General features: G+C 39.2%; 1 protein-coding gene across 8 annotated transcripts in view; it reads left to right on the top strand.

Moving 5' to 3' along the window:
• Positions 1-18,249, top strand: part of LOC109858642 (regulating synaptic membrane exocytosis protein 1) — a 131,125-nt gene that overhangs the window by 85,924 nt on the left and 26,952 nt on the right. For all 8 annotated transcript variants that reach the window (XM_020436111.1, XM_020436110.1, XM_020436114.1 and 5 more), the window contains exon 12: positions 9,929-10,053. In XM_020436111.1, the coding sequence (XP_020291700.1) occupies positions 9,929-10,053 (125 nt within the window). The remainder of the gene's footprint in view (positions 1-9,928; positions 10,054-18,249) is intronic.

Here is an 18,249-nt window from a genome sequence, read left to right as displayed (position 1 = left end):
GCGTTCACGTTCTCATTGTCCTTTCTTGTCCCGCATTATGAAGCGAGGGTTTGCTCCGAAAAGAGAAGGGAGGGAAAACGATCGGCTAGTTATATATCTCTCCGCGATTAATCAAACCGAATGCGTTCAAATACATTCGAAGCAATTAAATCGAAATTTGAACAGAGAGATTATCAAGAAAAGGGAGTTTGAAATGGAAAAGTGTATTTCGATTGAAAATTAATTAATAAACGACTAATTGCTATACGTAAGATAAAAAAACGAATATATACGTTATACGAAAGATTTTTAATAAATCCGAAAGACCGAACGAATCTCGACAGTTTTACCGAGTTGTTTACGGCGCAAACAAGCAAGCGAGATGCTGACGGACCGATTCTCGTGTGTGGTTTACGTTATAGTTTCTATTATTTACATGTGCATTGTCAGCTTTCGCGCAAATTTCGCGATGCAATTATCTCGGAAGTTGCAATCAAATATTAATGCGCGCATTAATTTTGACGTTAATATTTAGAACAATTAATTCATTTATTCAACGAAGTTCTCTCAAATTATAACAACTGCGCGTCGCAGCGAAATTGCGGTCGGTTCTAGTTTCTCACTGCAAGATTGTACTGATTCATTGTAATAATTCACTATAAAACGGCGAATTATGAGTTCGCAAAACGCGTGTTTGCTCACGTTATCGAGCTCACGCTATATATACATGTGGACGTACATGTCATTATTTCAGCTTAATTTTATTGCAAATAAATGATTGAATTGATAATTACTCTTATTATAATTTCGTATTATTTATAGCAGTGAAAATTAGACAATTTACATCGAATATCAACGGCGATTCAACATGGCATTCATTACTTAAGTTACTTCATAAAATAATGTTTGTAGTTTTATATACATGTCCATTACGTAAATTTATTTTACATATCTTTTGTTAATTCTCAATACCGCATTTCTATACGCTGCTGCTGTTGCTGCACTATTTTGCAAGTTTTTTTCTTCACACCGCCGCACGTGTTACACACGGTAATTCTTGGTGTCTTTAAAAACGTGATTTAAGTAAAGTCACGCAAAAGGAAGAAGAGGAAAAACAACACGTGAGACTAAAGTAAAGTCACGTGACTTTACTTTAGTCACGTTTTTAAAGACACGTGACGACTCCGTAGCGCGTAAACATGACGCGAGGCATTACCTGCTTCTCTTGATATCACATTTTGTCATCTTGTATATTCACTAAAAAATTAACAACAAAGCTTTGTATAAAATATTTCTTAATGTTTTTAATAGTATCCACTTAAAATATTTTTTTCTTTTTTACCTACTTAAAAATTATACACAAAAAATATTTTTTAAACTTTAAATATTTTTTTCTACTTTAAAATTACGCACATATAATACATATTCGTTGCATTTTCACTTTTGCGTTTGTAACACCTTACATAAAGTCAAAGCTTATCGATTTGCGCCTGAGTGAATAAATGTTCGACTACCGTATCACTCATTCAACGTTTCTTGCTCGCGCATGAAACTAATTGCGACATTATCAGCAATTCTCTATTGTAATTACACAGAAAGCATCGAGATGACGATGATTCCGCAGCGAGCGCGCGCGCGCGCGCGCAAATCGCGCAATTCGAAGAGAAACCATTAAGTGCGACGATACGTAATGCATGAACGTAAACTGAATGCAACTATAATACCTGCAAGTCGCAATTCCGCAATGACAGCTTCTCCGCGGCAGTTTACAATGATAAGGCAACACATCGCGAGGGAAAAATATACAATATACCCGCGCAATCGATCAAGCGGAATATAATCGGCGGAATTATCGGAAGTAAAAACAATTACGTGAAGAACAAACATAAATGTGGAATATTATCGCGAATCAATTGCAAATATCGAGAATACTCGTCTGCTTTTGAGACAGACTTACTTAAATATTCAAACGGAAAAGAGATAAAACGATTGTGTATTTTTTTTTTTTCGAACAATTTCAAATCCTTTCTCGTTTGAGCGAATCAAACATCGAATCGGAGCGTAACCGACATAACAAAAAGACGCGGCACAGAAATTCGTAAACATGTCAAAAGCTTATATCTTGCGAAACCACGTTGAAAAAAAAAAAAAATCGACAAACGAATATTCAAGAGAAAAAACCGCGATTATAAAGAAGCGTGGGTTTCCATAAATAGCGTCGGTACAGAAACTGTCGCGCGCTCTCGAATTGCAGTCGCCGACCACCATCCCCAATGTTTGCACACATCTATCCCCGGATAATAGCTTTTCGTGCGAATCGCACGACATCACGGACGCGCAGCTGTGCCTCACGCCAGCCCAAAGTTGCGCGCCGATATTCGGCACGATCGATCGTTTCTCCCACAGCGACCGGCTCAATAGAGACGCGTTAACGCAAACGGACATGTCCTCGTGTATTTTGCAACTCCCTCCCTCCGTTTGTAAACCGCTCGGTTCGCCACACACACGGTTACACGTCGATCAACTTCCCCGCCGCTCTGTTTCGCCACGTTTCTGTATAGTAGCGCGGATTCTGCCGGAAATCTTGTACGTAAGTTCGTCTGAATGAAACTTCTTGCAAAAAAAATCACCAAACTATTCTCTGAGTTACAAAAAACATAGAAATTAAAAAGTTTGAATTTACTTCTTGAAAAAGTAATTAAATACCACATGATAGACCTTTACTCGTTTCTTAATTTTTTCCCGCCGAAACAACCTAGTCTCAATGAGTAGAAAAAAAAAAAAAAAAAAAAAACGATCTATATACAGATTTCGTGCAAAGCTATGTGTTTCGGAGTTAATTCTCCGGTTGAGGTCGCGCGCGAGGAAACATTTATGTGAAAAAATCAATCAATACGACAAACAATTTGTAGGCGCGATACATTCATCGTAGCAGCGGTTAAATATTTTTTTGCGGTGCAAGAGTGACAGATAACAAGTGGCTAGGAATAACGATGTTCGAAATTAACGATCAACAGGTTGACTATATGGATAGGAAACCTGTTTTGATTTAATCATGAGAAATGTGGGTGTTTGTCGTGCAATTTTGGCGAATATTGTTCGAATATTGATCGGTCCTGATCGGTAGGCGAGCGTACGAAAATACCACTGCAAACAATACCTACGATCCGATCCGATGTACTTAACATACGGCGTGCAAATATTTGGTAGGTTGTCGATTTTTATATATAAAAATCTGAGTATCTCATAAAAAAAATCAGCGGTGTCATTTGTTCGATACAAACCGATGATGTAACGATGAGAGAAAAGAGACTTGCGCCAGTTGTGCGCGAGAAACCGTCGAATAATTGCCACGCTTTGTGTATGCCGCGTTGCATTCAATCATCACGTGACCCTAAATCTGCACGAAGAGTTGTTTTGTTCGAACAGAGATGAGATTTGAAATTTTGTGATACGCTTTTAGCATCTGTAAAAGACGAAGATAAATGAGAATTGTAATAACTCGTGTGCAAATGAGTGTGTTATTGTCAAACGCATTAACGGCTGTTACGTGTTAATATATCAGTGGGAGAATACGCTGTCGAAAAAAGCCGACGCGCTGATCCACGTTTGTTCTCACCTCGCTGGGATCTAGCCTCTGTCTCTCCTCCACGTCCGGATCAAACGATTTTATTCTCTTAGTAAAACAAAACCGAATTAACAGGGTTTAGCTGATCTTCGTAATTTAACACAGTAGAAAAAACACACGGACAATACGCGAAATGCGCAAGACCGTGGAGTATTAAGCAGAAATAATCGTTGAGTGGCGAATTCTTTCAGCGCGGAGTCTGAAAAATGCAAATCGCGAATACGCAGTAGCTCTCTCGGAAGCAACTCGCGGCTAAAAAAAAAAAAAAAAAAAAATAACGCACAATCGCTTGCGATGAATAAATCGCTCGTGAAACTGTAAAATTTTCCGCGGCACGGCACTTGCGTGTAACTCTCAGAAACAGTACAAATTAATTCGTCACGTTTTCCAGCGGAGTATGAATTATCGCCGTTGCGTTATATGCTGCAAACTATAATTTAGAGCGGAACGCCTCTCTCGCTTTGTCGTTTTCGTGCGCGTGACATCGTTATACGTCGCGCAAAAACGGTCGTGGGGTGAGGACGATTTATTTCAACTCGGACAATAATTATAATTAAACGACGTTGACGAACAGCCTGGAAAAACACCCGCCGTGACGCCACCGTCGCGCGTTTAATTGCGCGCGAGAAACTCTCGGCCTGTAATCCACCGGCATGACGCATTTAAAGTGTTACTTTGAGGCGCACCACCATGTAAAACCGTGTCAACCGTGTTCTATTAGTTTGATAACATCACGTCGCGAAAATAGATCCCGATATAAATCACCTGTGCTCTTCGTGTACGAGTTGCGAGAAATGCGCTCTATTAAAATATACACGTTATTTGTCAGAAACGCAATCTCTCGCTCGTGAAAATAAAGCGTATCTTTACTTAATGGAAAAAAAAGCGTAGAACGCTTTGTTCGCGTCTTCTCGTTCCGAAGAAAACGGCCGAGTTATTCAAAATATCTTTCTCGCAATTATCCTCACTTTTTGCGCGTCGCGTCTCTTGTCTCTGAAAGTTCTCTTCGGGAGTTCTTTCAATAACACACACTTTTCCGAATTATCGAGCGCATTCGTTTTACATTCAAGAGAAGACGGCGCGGCCGTCTAGATGCTAATGTTTCCGTAAGAGAAATTCTTTTCTCGCTTTTCAACATTTAAAGATGTCTCGGTGTGTCTTCGGAGATCAAGGGTCGACAATCGCGCGCGAACGGGGACAAACTTAATGGAAATGGCGGGCGAGAAAAAGCGCCGATGTACGTGTACAGCGTCCGTAAACGTAGAGATGAAAATTGTAGTTGTTATTATCATTATTATTTACGCGGGTCCCGTGAGAAGGAAAAAATAAGAAAAAAAAAAAAAAAAAGAAGAGAGATTGTTCCGTGTCACATTTATTAGAGAAAATTATGAGAAAGAGTACGCGCGCGAGAATCAAATCACACTGTCATTTTTACGCTTTACTTAGTAAAAAAAAAAAACTCAAAAGAGAGTTTCTTTTCGCGAGGAATAATATATTTCTAGGTGTATTGTATAGAAATAAATGCGAATAAATGATTTTCGCGTTTTGTTCTTTCTATTCGAGAGTTCATTAGAAAATATTTTATTCAAAACACTCTTACTTCTGATATTTATTGCAGTGTTGCGTAATCAACTGTCGTGAAGGTGAATATAAAATTTTTTCTTTTCTGTGTAAGAAATATATAATGTATGAACAATTTTTATTACGGAATATTTTTCACATTTTGCGAAATAATCTCACGCGGGGAAAAAAGCAGGGAGTATCCATACGTTTTTTGCGAAGTTAAAAAGATGCGGAATGATCGGGGCGGGATAAAAAAAAAGAAGGGTCGAAGAAATGAGAAAATTGTCCATAGAGACGGGAATTTATAGAAGGGGTTGTCACACGGTTTTCTCCGGAACTGTCTGCAACAGGTACGCCACTGTGGCTGAACGCATTTGCGTTATCATAAATCCGATTTAGAATTATTTTGTGCCCTTCCCCCCCGTCTGTCCGAACTGTTCAACTATATAAGCTCAGAGTTTCAGTCACGTGCGTGCGCCATAAGATTCATTTTTGATACTGAGGTGACATGTTTTTTACAAGAGAATAAAAGTAGTATTAACTTTATTGAAGCACAAAACAGAACTGTTCATTCGACCTTTAAAACTCGACTTTTAACTTATTAATTCTAATACGCACATACGTAACAACTCGCGATAATAATATATATTGCAACTCGGAATTAACTTTCTTACTGCAAACGTGAAGCAGCACGTGTAAATGAGCGGCACGGTCTATAATTATGCAACTTGCGTGCCGCTTGTAATTAGAGCGCGCTTCTTGCAAGTTGTTTCAACATTGAGCTTAATTAGCTTTGTCGCTTCCGAACGCTTATTGTATTTCTTCTTGTTATAAATATTCACAATACTCTTCTCGAGATTGCTAATATCTTTTGTTTCTGCTGCGTATTAAAAGATTGCGTATGAATGTGAAAAGCTCTCGTCGAATCTAAATCTCCTCTCAGTGTATTACATTCGAACACATGTTTGAATAAATGTTCAAAAATTTGATATTCAAAATAAAAAAAAAAACTGTGTTCGTTCAGCGATTGAATTTCATGCATGACAAAACAATTCGCAGAAAGATTATCACAACACTGATCGTGACCGATAGTTGCTGATAATTAGCACGACATGCGAGCGAAACCTCTAATCGGATTAAGTCCTCGAGCTATCTCGACGCGACGCCAGGACGCAAACAAGATTCTCCTTAACCAGTTCGTCAGAGCATTAACAGATAATTCCGCTGCGCTTCGAGAGTCCGATGACGTTGATCAATTAAATGGTACGACGTCGCGTTCGCGTATCTTGTTAAACGTCGCGTTTGTGCAAACGCAGGTTTGCACGTTACTGGTCAACAGAACGGACGTTCAGCGGAATTACAGCCGGTCCCGCTGTAATTCCGCTGCGCTGCGGGACAGATATTTAACGATTGTCGAATTTGAAAGTCGTCCGGACACGTGCGAGCTTCACTCGATTTGTTTCGAATTACTTACGTGACGCTTTTGACTTTTCTTGTCAATCGCGACAATCTCGTGCGGCGCACGAGCGGCCGGAATCGATATTGTTTTCACGCGCGTACGTGCGCATTTCTGACACCAGTTCCCCCTCTTCAAAGTTGAAATAAACTTTACTGCAACTTAAAAATATATATCGTAAAAATACATATTATATTTATATATAAACAATATATAAACTTTCTCTCTTTATATTATTTTTAATTGCTATAACAATATTACTTTTTTTGCAAACAATATATCAACAACCGCAACAAATATCCGCGCGAACAAAAATAAATATCGTATTTAAATTATCCGTTTTTCATTTTGTTTTCATTAACATCGTCAATCGAATTAACGGATGGAATTAACGAACAGCCGGTGCTGTGTGTTTTCGATGCGATAAACGATCGAACACACATTCGATGATGACATGAGAACTCGTCAACGGGGTTTCTCACGCTACGTGAGGGCTAGCACGCGCGAAAGGACGACAGAGATTAATTCGCACATATCAGAACGAAATTACGCGCGCGGTCAGAACGATAACACTTAATTAAGTGCTTCTCCCCGTGCGCGTTTCGCATTTCTCATGCTAATACACGGGGACAATTCCATTCCCGGCGGCTCGCAAGAATGGCGCGCGTCCGATCGTGGATGTTCAGGCGCCGCGAGCGCAAAGATGTTGACCGCCGCACGCAATATATGCATGGCACGATAGAAACTACGCGCGAGGGTTTCTCTCGCTCATGTGATGCGCGTCAATCGAATGCCAACCCACGCTTCTCCCTTTCTCCGCCTTCTCCTCGTTCGCGCGCGACCACGGTTTTCCCGTGTCCCTTTGCCCTTTTATTGTCATTGCGTTGCCCCTATCGTGTCTTATTTTTATTACTATGTCTTATTTTTCCGATGATCTTATTTTAATCTTCAGTATCTATTCTATTTGGCTGATTCAGTCTCGCGTATTGACTCTAGCACTTTATATCAAGTAGAACACAGAGAGAAATGGTCATTATAAATTTAGAAAAATTATTACACTTTCTATATAGATTTACTTGTAGGTTTCTTTCACTATATCTTTTATTCCGTCTTTGATTCTAATCTTATAAACGTTTGTTTTTTTTAGATACTTATCCTATAAACCCTGACATTTATTTATGATTTTTTTATTGGTTAAAACGTTGCAAAAAATCTGTAAAAAATCATGGGATTTTATTCCAATTTGAGAAAATAACATTGATGTTAATATACTTTTAACTCTTTAGAAATTCCTCCACAGAATAGTTAATGAAATACCTCATTTTTAAAAATTGCATACCAATGTCGAAGAATTTACAGGATTAGAGTTAAAATGGATGTTTTTAAATCCAAGCGATACGTACATACAGAACATCTGGATCACATGAAACACCGTATAATCATGCGTTCGCGATCAATACTGGCATACACATCCTCTTAAGATCAATACGCGTAAAACATATTTTTATATCGAATTTACGATTCACGTTTAATCATATATATTTGAACTAAACTATATATTTGTTCGCGCAGTCGTATAACCTTCGGTTTAAGACTTTTGTATGGGGGCAATAGGACGAACGGCATAAACTCGCGTTTATGACGCGGACGTGAGAAACAAGCGTAATGGCGATCCCCGGACGATGTCGTGTCGTGTGCGAGAAGCCGCAGGAAGCCGACGTGGCAATTTTTTATCCTCGTTTCACCGCGGGAAACGCCCAAATTACGGATGTTATACGCTATTATCGGCAAATCTCTCTTTCTCTCTCTCTGTTTTATCGTTTCCCTTCCCTCTCTTCTTTCCTGCTTTTATCGTTACATCCTTTTCGCTCGTTAAAACTTCAACGTAGAGAGAGTTACATAAGCTTGGCTCGCGCAAATAGCGTGGAACGAGTAAACTTTCAACTTGTTCGACATTTTCCCGGCATAAACGCGACTGGCTCTCTCTTATTCGGCAGGAAGTAACTACTACGATCGGGCGATCTCTTTTTCCCCGCAACGATATTAATTTCTATCGACTTCGATAAACTGCGTTCCCGCCGGGAACGGAAAACTAACTCGCAAATTTGTTCGCAACATCCTCGACGAACAAACAAACTTCAAATTCCCACTCGGCAACATTTGTAAGATATTTTAAAATCAAATTGGGTTTCTTGGTTGTGTATTTTTAGCGTGGCGCGAAAAAAACTTGTTAATCTCTCTTACTTTAATTTTCTCCCGAAAACAAATATTTTTCGAAGACAATACTAAAGCTAAGTATACAATTGTTTAATTGCACGATAAATTCCATAAACGAAAGTAACGAGACCGCGCGACAGCTAAGTAAAAAATGAGATTTCTTGCCTCTGACGCACATCTTTTCTAGTATAGTAATTCCCCCCTGAGCTTTTTGATCACACGCATTACGTGAACTTTCGTCCATTAGAGCACGCATTTCCGTCGAAATCCCGAATGCTTAATAGCACGTAGGAGATTTGGCCAGATGCTGTGAAATCCTTAGGGCCAATAGAGATTAGCTCGGCCACGTCGGAATGTACTTCCGTCAAAATACGATTAATCGTTAAATACGACGAGGCACCGACATCGAAACGTCGCGTCAGGGCGTGTGCCTTGAAGGTGAAAGAGTTGCAAGAAAACAAAATCTAATTCCTTCCCCCAAAGATCTAGTTTTGCAGAACAATCGCGTTGCAACGCGACAGAGGAAACGTCTTGACGCGATCAAATAATATTTCGAGAGAATAAATAATTCATGTCAGTTACTCGCGCTAACAACCTGACATTGTTACCCGAAACAATCGGCGCAATTACCGCGCGCATTTACATCAAGCGACATGAGTGTTAATTATTTTACCCGGCGTTGTGACTTCAGCCGCACACTCGCCTATAAATTCCCGCTGCAGAGAGACCGTTAAGGAAATTGTACGCGTGCGGATTATCCTCGCGCGAAACGTGACTGTGTCTCTCTCTTTCTTCCTTCTTCTCTCTTTCGTCCTAAAGAGAACAAAATACACAATTACGCTATCACTCTCTCTACGTAGGTTTCCGGAAATGTCTGTATTTGCTATCGATAAAGCGAGAGACGATGATTGGCCCACGCGTTCTTCCCTTAACGCGTCCTGTGTGTGTGTGTGTGTGTGTGTGTGTGTACACACAAGAATCAATAAACAAGAGGATGTTCTCGGAAAATTACCGGCGTTATATCGCTTTTCGCCATACATCGTGGCACTTTACTCTCTCAATAACCCGAGGTTCCTTTGTTGCAGCGCGCGGATTTGGCATGCGAGTGGTGGGTGGCAAAACCGGGTCGGACGGGCGCACCTTCGCATGCATTGTGTGGACCGTGCAGGGCGGTCCCGCCGAGAAGGCTGGCTTACAACAAGGCGACAAGGTAAGTCTGCGCATAAACGTTAATGAATACGTATTGCACAATATGTGTATTTATTTGCATCAAAACAAATCTTCTCTTTGAAGTTGAAACAAACTTGGAACAAGGTCATTAAAAGTCGACGCAAACATATGCGCAATATGTGCGTAATAATACAGAATGAATTATGCAATAATGTTACCACTTAGGTTTAAGACAGCTTCTTTATTTTTTTTTTTTTTTAAACGTACTTTTTGTAAAAATTATCCATTTTTCTCGAGATAATTTGATAGAAAATTAATTTTATTTATTAGATAAATTGTTATCAGACTTTGATTTGACTTTTTGACTTGTCTAAGTGTTTGTGAACACAAAAAAGTCACTGTTCTGTTTAGTAACAATCATCGCGCGCGTGATAACATTCAACCAACGCAACGCAAGCATTTCAACGTTAAGCAATCAACGAAAAAAAATAACGCGCAAAGACAATATTTTCCATTCCAGACATGCATCGTTATCGGATCGGACCCATTGTTTTACACGCGGTTAATACGCGTAAATATCGACAGCTATCGCGGAAAAAAGATACATCGGTTCTAATTAAATTTAAAGTTGAAGTACTGACAGACGCGCGCCGAACAAAACGAGATTTCGTTCTGTTTGACCATTTGTATTTTACATTCGTATTGATAAATTTTATTTGATACCAACTGCACATCCAGAGAGAAGAGAGCTTATTACGCATTAATGCGTCGGGGAATTTCGTTACAGAGCGATCGCGTCAATAACATTTCCGATGCTTTCCATTATTAAATACATGCATATTCGCCAAACGCAACACGAAACTCTTGAGGCGAAATGCAAATTTTCATGCATAAGCGAGGTGAAATTAGCTTTCTCTCTCTCTCTCTCTCTCTCTCCCTCTATTTTGGACGTGACATATTTAAAAATCAAAAGCGCACACATAATAAAGCGAGAATTATTGTCGATTTGGCGTTGTTTACATTTCAAGCTAAATTTTTACGTATAATTCACGAACTTTCGCGAAAAACGATACGTATTTGCGATCTTGAATAATAAATTGAGTCACAAACAACGATGCATTCAATATTTCATATGTCAGCGTCAAAACCGATCGATCTGCGTAAACGCACAGATGGGAAAGTGCAATCCGCTCATTTCTCTCGAGTGCCAACGACTGTGAAGAGACGACAGATAAGCGCGTACAAGTGATCGATTAATCGAAACGACCGGCAGATGCTCTTTCGCGTTCTCGTTTGTCGTTATTATACATATATATATATATATATTTTTTTTTTACAAAGAGTTCTCTGGCAACGATCGCTTATCATCAGCAGATTTTCCGCTAAAGCGGAAGCAACAGCGTTCTAATAAGTGACAAGCAAGTAGAATCACACTGTATGTATATATATATATATACATCGTATATCTCCGCCTGCATTCTCATTACGCGCGTATTATCTACCTAAACGCGTGGAGGAGATATATACGCCGTACTTCCGTTCTTTTGTCGCGGGATGAATAGCGGCGCCCGGGATTAAGAAATTCGCGATCTCAATACGGCGGAAATATGAAAAGCTTGACAGGCGACGTGTTACTTGTTGCTCGTGCGGAAAACGAAATCCGCGACATTGATGCGACACGACGCGCTTTCGCAACGCGCTTTGTTTAATCCGCTTACGTCCCACCGCTTGTAAAATCGGAAACGGCCAAACTCGACATCCATTCGGATGACAAGCGATTTCGACTATTGTCGAGCTCTGAAATAGACAGGCGCACCTAATGCTAGAAAAGCTTGCATAACTTCCGATTATACGCGCTACGTCTATTTGCGTTGTTTACGTTCCCGAATGCACAAGTGATGAAGTTTGTTTTGTTTGTTCGTTCGGATCGACAACTGTCGGGTTCTCTCGAAGAGAATTTTGTCATTAAACGCACAATTTTAATGGAGATTTTGTGTTAAATGTAACAATTAAAAAAAAAAATACAAATATAAATACGTAAAAAACAATTTTGCGTATTTCTTTAAAACATTACATTTTGAATTAAGTGAGAATGCACCTCCGTGCTGCACTTTCGCGATATTATTATATTTCAATCGGACACGTTACGAACAACTACCAGATAAGAGAAAGAAAAAACCAGAGAGTAATGGGGAGAAAAAAAAACCGGCGCTTTTCTCGTCGGAGAAAAGCGAAGTAATTAGAAACCCTGCGAGAGCAAAGTTCTTCTACTAAATCGGACCTGGAAACGAGTACGAGAACGTAATTAAATATTGATCTTACATTTTATATCGCAGCAGTAAAACGATCGTAAAACGGTTTTACGGTCGCACGTAAAAAAAAAAATCTAAAACAAACGCTGATCTTTCATCAAATAATTGCACAACAAAAGGATTCGCTTACAATTAAAGAATCTTTCATTAAAATGTGACAGGACGAAGACCGAGATTCGATATGCAAATCGTGACAACATATCTTATTGATTAAAGATGCCGCAGAGCAAATTGAAATTTTCTGCGCCGGATATTTGAAATGTCATATATATTAGTTTTACAAAAAAACAAATAAAATAACATTGTGCGTCAAAATCTAAAGATCAAACATTTTTCTTACGTCGCGTCACGTATCGTATCAATGATCTCGTTATAATTCTATCCGGTGCTAACTTATTGCGCCATGTTACCACAGAATGATGTAAGCTACTTGTGCGGCGAATTACGCGGCGTACCGTGTACACACGTCTGCGGTTAATGGACCATTGCCCACGCGGTATTGTAATTAATTACAATAAAGTTTGACGTCGAGTCGATCGAACGAGAAATCCAGTCCCCACGGACCGTGCTCTCTGTGTGACAATGTTTGCTCCTGACGTCACGTGAACGTCGTCGTCGTCGTCGTCGCTGCGCGGCTTATATATGTCGGAAATGAAATGAAATTTAATGTGAACGCGGAGATAGATACACACACACACACACACGTATACACACACATGATGCTCTACGTTAATCCGCGACGTGACCCAATAAACTGTACGAGAAACTTTTAGTACCGATACCTTCTGAAGCAGCGTGATATGCGCACGTTTCATTTTAGAGATTACCTATTTTCCAGGCATCGCGAACAGAACGAGCGAGATTGAGTGAAAAAGGATACGAGACTACTTTGTATGTAATTAATTGAAACCGATAAAAAAAAAGTTGCGCAAATTCATTATCAAGAGTAAATATTGCAGATCATTTTCAAATCGTCACGCATAAGTCAATAAAAATAAAGAAAATTGAATACGTGTACTTATATATAGAGCGCTTTTTATACAATTATTAAATCAAGGGAGAGTTTGCGTTCAATTTCACTGAGTAAAGACACAAGTGGGGTTATGCAAAAATGAATCGCGGGGAAATCAAATTTAACAATAACTTTGATTAAGTTGGAAACGTCAAATGCGAGGTGAAAGTTTATCTTGGAAGATTGAGATTGAGGGAGAGAGAGCGAGAGCGAAAGAAAGAGAGAGAGAGAGAGAGAGAGAAAGAGAAGGAGAGAGAAATTTGAATGTCAATAAGATTAAAATAACTTTAGAACGGAAATGGAATAAAGTAATATAATTTTATAACGTTAAAAATATCGTTCTGATTTAATATTTCATCAATCATACTTCAGTTGCGAGTTAAATAAATAGACATCTCTTTTTCTCTTCAAATGAAATATATTTTTTCTTGCAATTTGACAGCAGGTTTGAGACGCAGATGCCACATAAATATTGAGCAAGTCACTTTACTTCGCAAACTAAAAGTTCTTACACTTACGTTTTATTTTGCAAAAAAAAAAACGCAAACTTTACTAAATTTACGATATATTTAGTTCAGAATATGAGGTTCACTAAGTAAGTAAACCTCTTTACTTTCATTTTCAGTCGCCATCTTTGTCAACGTGAACAGAATTCAAAAATTGTTCGCAATTTGTACAACAATTTTATCAAAAAGGCTACCGCGCTATTCTGAAATTCTGAACGCTCTAAATAAATGCTGCATGTAAATTTTATAAATGCGCGCTTTTACAATTTTCCGCTTGGCTATTCGACTGTACATCCTAACAGGATGTATCCGGCCTACACTCTTTAATTCATTAAACATCCTATTAGCTACTTTTAGTAAAATAAAAAACTTTTTATAGTGGACGCGTTTTTAAATAAAAGTTCCTTTTATCAAGAGAATAGTACTTGAAAATAAATAATAAAAGTCAGATTCATTCAAACCATTCTGTTATTTTATTTAGTACGTATTTTTTTGCGAAATGTTGCGTACTCGTTGATTCACATTTGTGCATTGCGCAACTCATCAGTCTTAACATTTCTGTATAAAAAATTGCGCACGCGTAAGCATAATTTCCAAAATTTAATTTTTCCCAGTCCGGTATGACTTTTATGTCCCTCTCATGGTAGCGCGTTTGTTGTTGCAATATTTTCTCTTTCATGTACAACGTGGACGAACATAACACGCGCAATTTTTCCGTAACATTTAAAAGCGCGGTACTCCCGCATTCATTCTGTTGCAAAACTTATCTGGCAAGACACAACATTTTCGTCTTTCACGCAAATATTCCGGATTCGCTACCGCTCGCAAATAGGGAACAGAGAGGGAACAGGGTGGTGTAAATTGTCGGAACGAAGCGAAACTAAGGAGACCAGGCGTTCCTCGGAAGTTAAACGGGGATATAACACGATAGGGGACATGGAAACGAGCGCTTTTTAAATAATGTTTCAAAATGGGGCGAAATACTTGCGCTTAAATGAATAACAAAGAGCGATAAGATTTTGGCTTAGAAAGAGAAAGGGACAGATAAGATTTTCACGGAGTATTTTCTTAATGATTATCATAATTTACCGGAAGGAAGTTTTAATTAATCCATTAAAACTAATTCCACTCTAATTATACTTGTTACTGCGTGAAAATTTATATTGTCCGCATTATGATAAATTTGCTATAAATATAATTATAAAGATCGTATCGAACGATAATTTTTCGACCACCGTAATTCCGTAAGATATCAAGCGGACTCGAAAGCAATTGTTTTTATAATCCCCGCAACACAAATGCGTCTCGTGCTCGTGTTCGAAAATACGGGGCAATTCGGCGACCCGTATCCCTCATCTCTCGTGTTATACGCGGCGCTCTGCCGCGTACCGAATTTTCAACCTCCTGATAGCTTCCGATTGTGAAGAGATTGATCGGCTTTTACAACGCGCGGCGCGCGACACTTTTTTCAGTTAACTTCGCGGCATTGTGTCACCGCCAATGTTCCATGAATATTTCTCAGCGTGTCGCGCGCGCGAACTTCCCGGCTCGCTATACGCGGCTGCATATTGGATTTTTTTTTTCTGGCTGATCAACGCAATATATCATACAATGAACAAGGATCACGGAAACGGCGAACCGACGCTTTCATACGCGTCATTTCCTGTATTCAGTTACCGTTCCATAATCTTCCCTTTATAAGGGATTGAAGCGGCGCGGGAAAAAAAAAAAAGTCTACGTGAATACACAATGTGACGTCGAAGCTGGAAAGATCGTTCCGGGGGAGCGTCGAGACAGAAAATTGTGCGCGTGTGTGATAGCGCGGAACGCGCGTGAAAGACGGCACGATTGCTAACTAGAGCGAGTGCGATAATCAAAACGCACGAAGGAACAAAGATAACTTCGGATGAAAAGATTGAAAGAAATGAAAAAAAAAAAAACGCATGGAAACTCTGAATATGATTAATTACAAGGAATGGACGAGTCACAAGTACGCGTGTTTAAAGACCCGAATTAATTTAAAAACCAATACATGGAATATATTTGAAAGAATTCTGAGAATTTTCTAAAGAATTGAAAAAAGTTGTAAAATACAAATCAAAGTATATAAGTGAGCGCGAAAAGATGTCTCGGAACGGAGGGTCGCTTTTGTAGCGGCATAAAAACAAACCAATCAAATAAAACATTTCGCGTAACTTGTCTCTTCTCTCTCTCTCTCTCTCTACCTCTCTTAAACATAAACCGCCCCCTTTATCGGATTCGGAATTACACAAAGGGAGAAAAATTCGTACGCAACGTAGAAAACTTTTCGATACGCAGTTGAAAACATTTTCTATCTTTTTTCTCAAAATACTTTCAACGCAAAGTTTCTCTCATCGCGAGTATTTCTCGATCTACAAAGAAGAAACTTGAACATTCAAGCATCTCCGAGAGCATCGTATAATTATATTAATAATTGTTATTATTTCGTCTTTGTTGCGTTTCATCAAAAGATGAAGTAATCGTGGAATTTTCGAACTTGCTCTCTTCACAAAGTTTTCCGCATTCTTGTTTTCCCTGCAGGATATTTTCTGCAGCAAAGACTTGCGGATCTTTCTGCAAAAACCTTGCAGAAAGTCGGTGCGCGTATAAATGAGAAATTCATTTCGGAGTTTCGGAACTTGCGAGTATTTTTGAATACAAGTCGTTTCTGTTTATATATCCGCAACGGGAGAGCAATGATAAATATTTCCACGCGAAAGAAAATTCCGCACGAGCTCGTATCGTATAGTACAACACGGAAACATATACGCGGATCTATTTTTGCGAGCTCGCGCGTGCATGGGGTTCAATGAATGATCGACTTGTATTAGAAGTACTACACTTCTGCGTGGAAAGAGAACACGACATGTTACCCTATGTTAAGTTAGCCTTCCATTATATAAAAATAAACTCGCATCTATCTAAAAACAAAAAAACAAAAAAAAAACAAAAGCACTTAATTATTATGTAGTTTAGTCTGAGTTGTTTTTTCATTGGAAATGCATTTGTTTTTTCAATTAGGAAGACGTCAATTAGCTTGGCGTCAAGTTACCCCTCCTTTTCCACTTTAATTTTCTGCCAAACGAGCACCAAATTTTTGTATCGGGTATTTAATTAGCACTTAATTTTTAGATAAAAGCGAATGTATGTTTGTATGGTGGAAGAGTTAACTTGACCAATCGGTGACTATTACTACTACGCCAGATGCTGCTCGCGTTTAATATCTTGCTGTATCTCACGCGTATCATCGAAATAATAAACGCGCGGATCGCGTGTCTCCTGAGGTGTAACGTCGTCTATTTTAACGCGCAATATCTAATAAATCGATTTCCAAGGGTCATTTATTTTATGTGTATAATTCCGCTTTTCGCTCTTTTGCCGATTCGAGAACGAGAAAAAAATAACCGTGGCGTATCGATCGCGCGCGAGCGAGTTTTTTCTTTCCCCGATACGTACAGCAATTTACATTCGACTCCATTCGCGGTTTAATTGAAAGCCGCCGGGCGCTGTAATTAAAGCGGATCGTATAACGTTTCTCAAAGGATCCGCCCAGACATTATTATACAGCAGACGGTGGTGAATGTATTTTCGGATTTCGCACAAAATACACGATAACTGAAACTGACGCGCGACGAGTTTTGCGAATCTCGACCGTTTGAATAGCGGACGATGTGCGAACACATGCGCACACGCGATATATGTACATATTTCGCTTCGAAAACGTTATTAATGTTCCATCGTGAGAAAAACGAACGATGGAGAGAACGCGAATTTCGCGCTTCTCTCACCGTGAAGTAATTTTTTTTTTTCACACCGCGTGTCGAAATAATTACAGTATCTCGGTCGAACATTTAATTCGTTAATTAACACACACCTATTGCCAGGAACGTGTTTAAATGGCGACTGCACACATTGCGCGCGTAGCGAAGCGAGAAACACGACACGCCGGTTATAAGTGTACAAAAAAAAGGCACACTGTGATTAAATACGCTCAATTCATGAATTTCTCGTCTATGAAAGTCACTAGAAAGCGAAATTTATTAAACTAGCACAACACAGACGCGCGCTACGCGCACGCTATTGTTATTTTTATTTAACGTGTTGTCAGTGAATACAACCTGTCACCGCGATGACAGATAGTATATACGTCTTATAAACCATATCAGGGAAAAAAGTAAAAAAGAGAATATTATATATATTATATGTAATATATATTCTATATCTATATATAATACACACACATACGCATATATGTATATATATATATATGTATACCGTAATCACGTGACCGAAGTTAGTAACACCGCCGCGGTCGCGCGGCCGAGGTCAGTGCCCCGCCAAGGCCGCGCGGCCGAGGTCAGTGATCTCCCCCCACCAAGGCCGCG

This window comes from Pseudomyrmex gracilis, unplaced genomic scaffold (genome assembly GCF_002006095.1).
Source record: "Pseudomyrmex gracilis isolate BER0280 unplaced genomic scaffold, ASM200609v1 scaffold_216, whole genome shotgun sequence".
Classification (NCBI taxonomy): domain Eukaryota; kingdom Metazoa; phylum Arthropoda; class Insecta; order Hymenoptera; family Formicidae; genus Pseudomyrmex; species Pseudomyrmex gracilis.
This window is presented reverse-complemented; position numbering and strand designations above follow the sequence as displayed.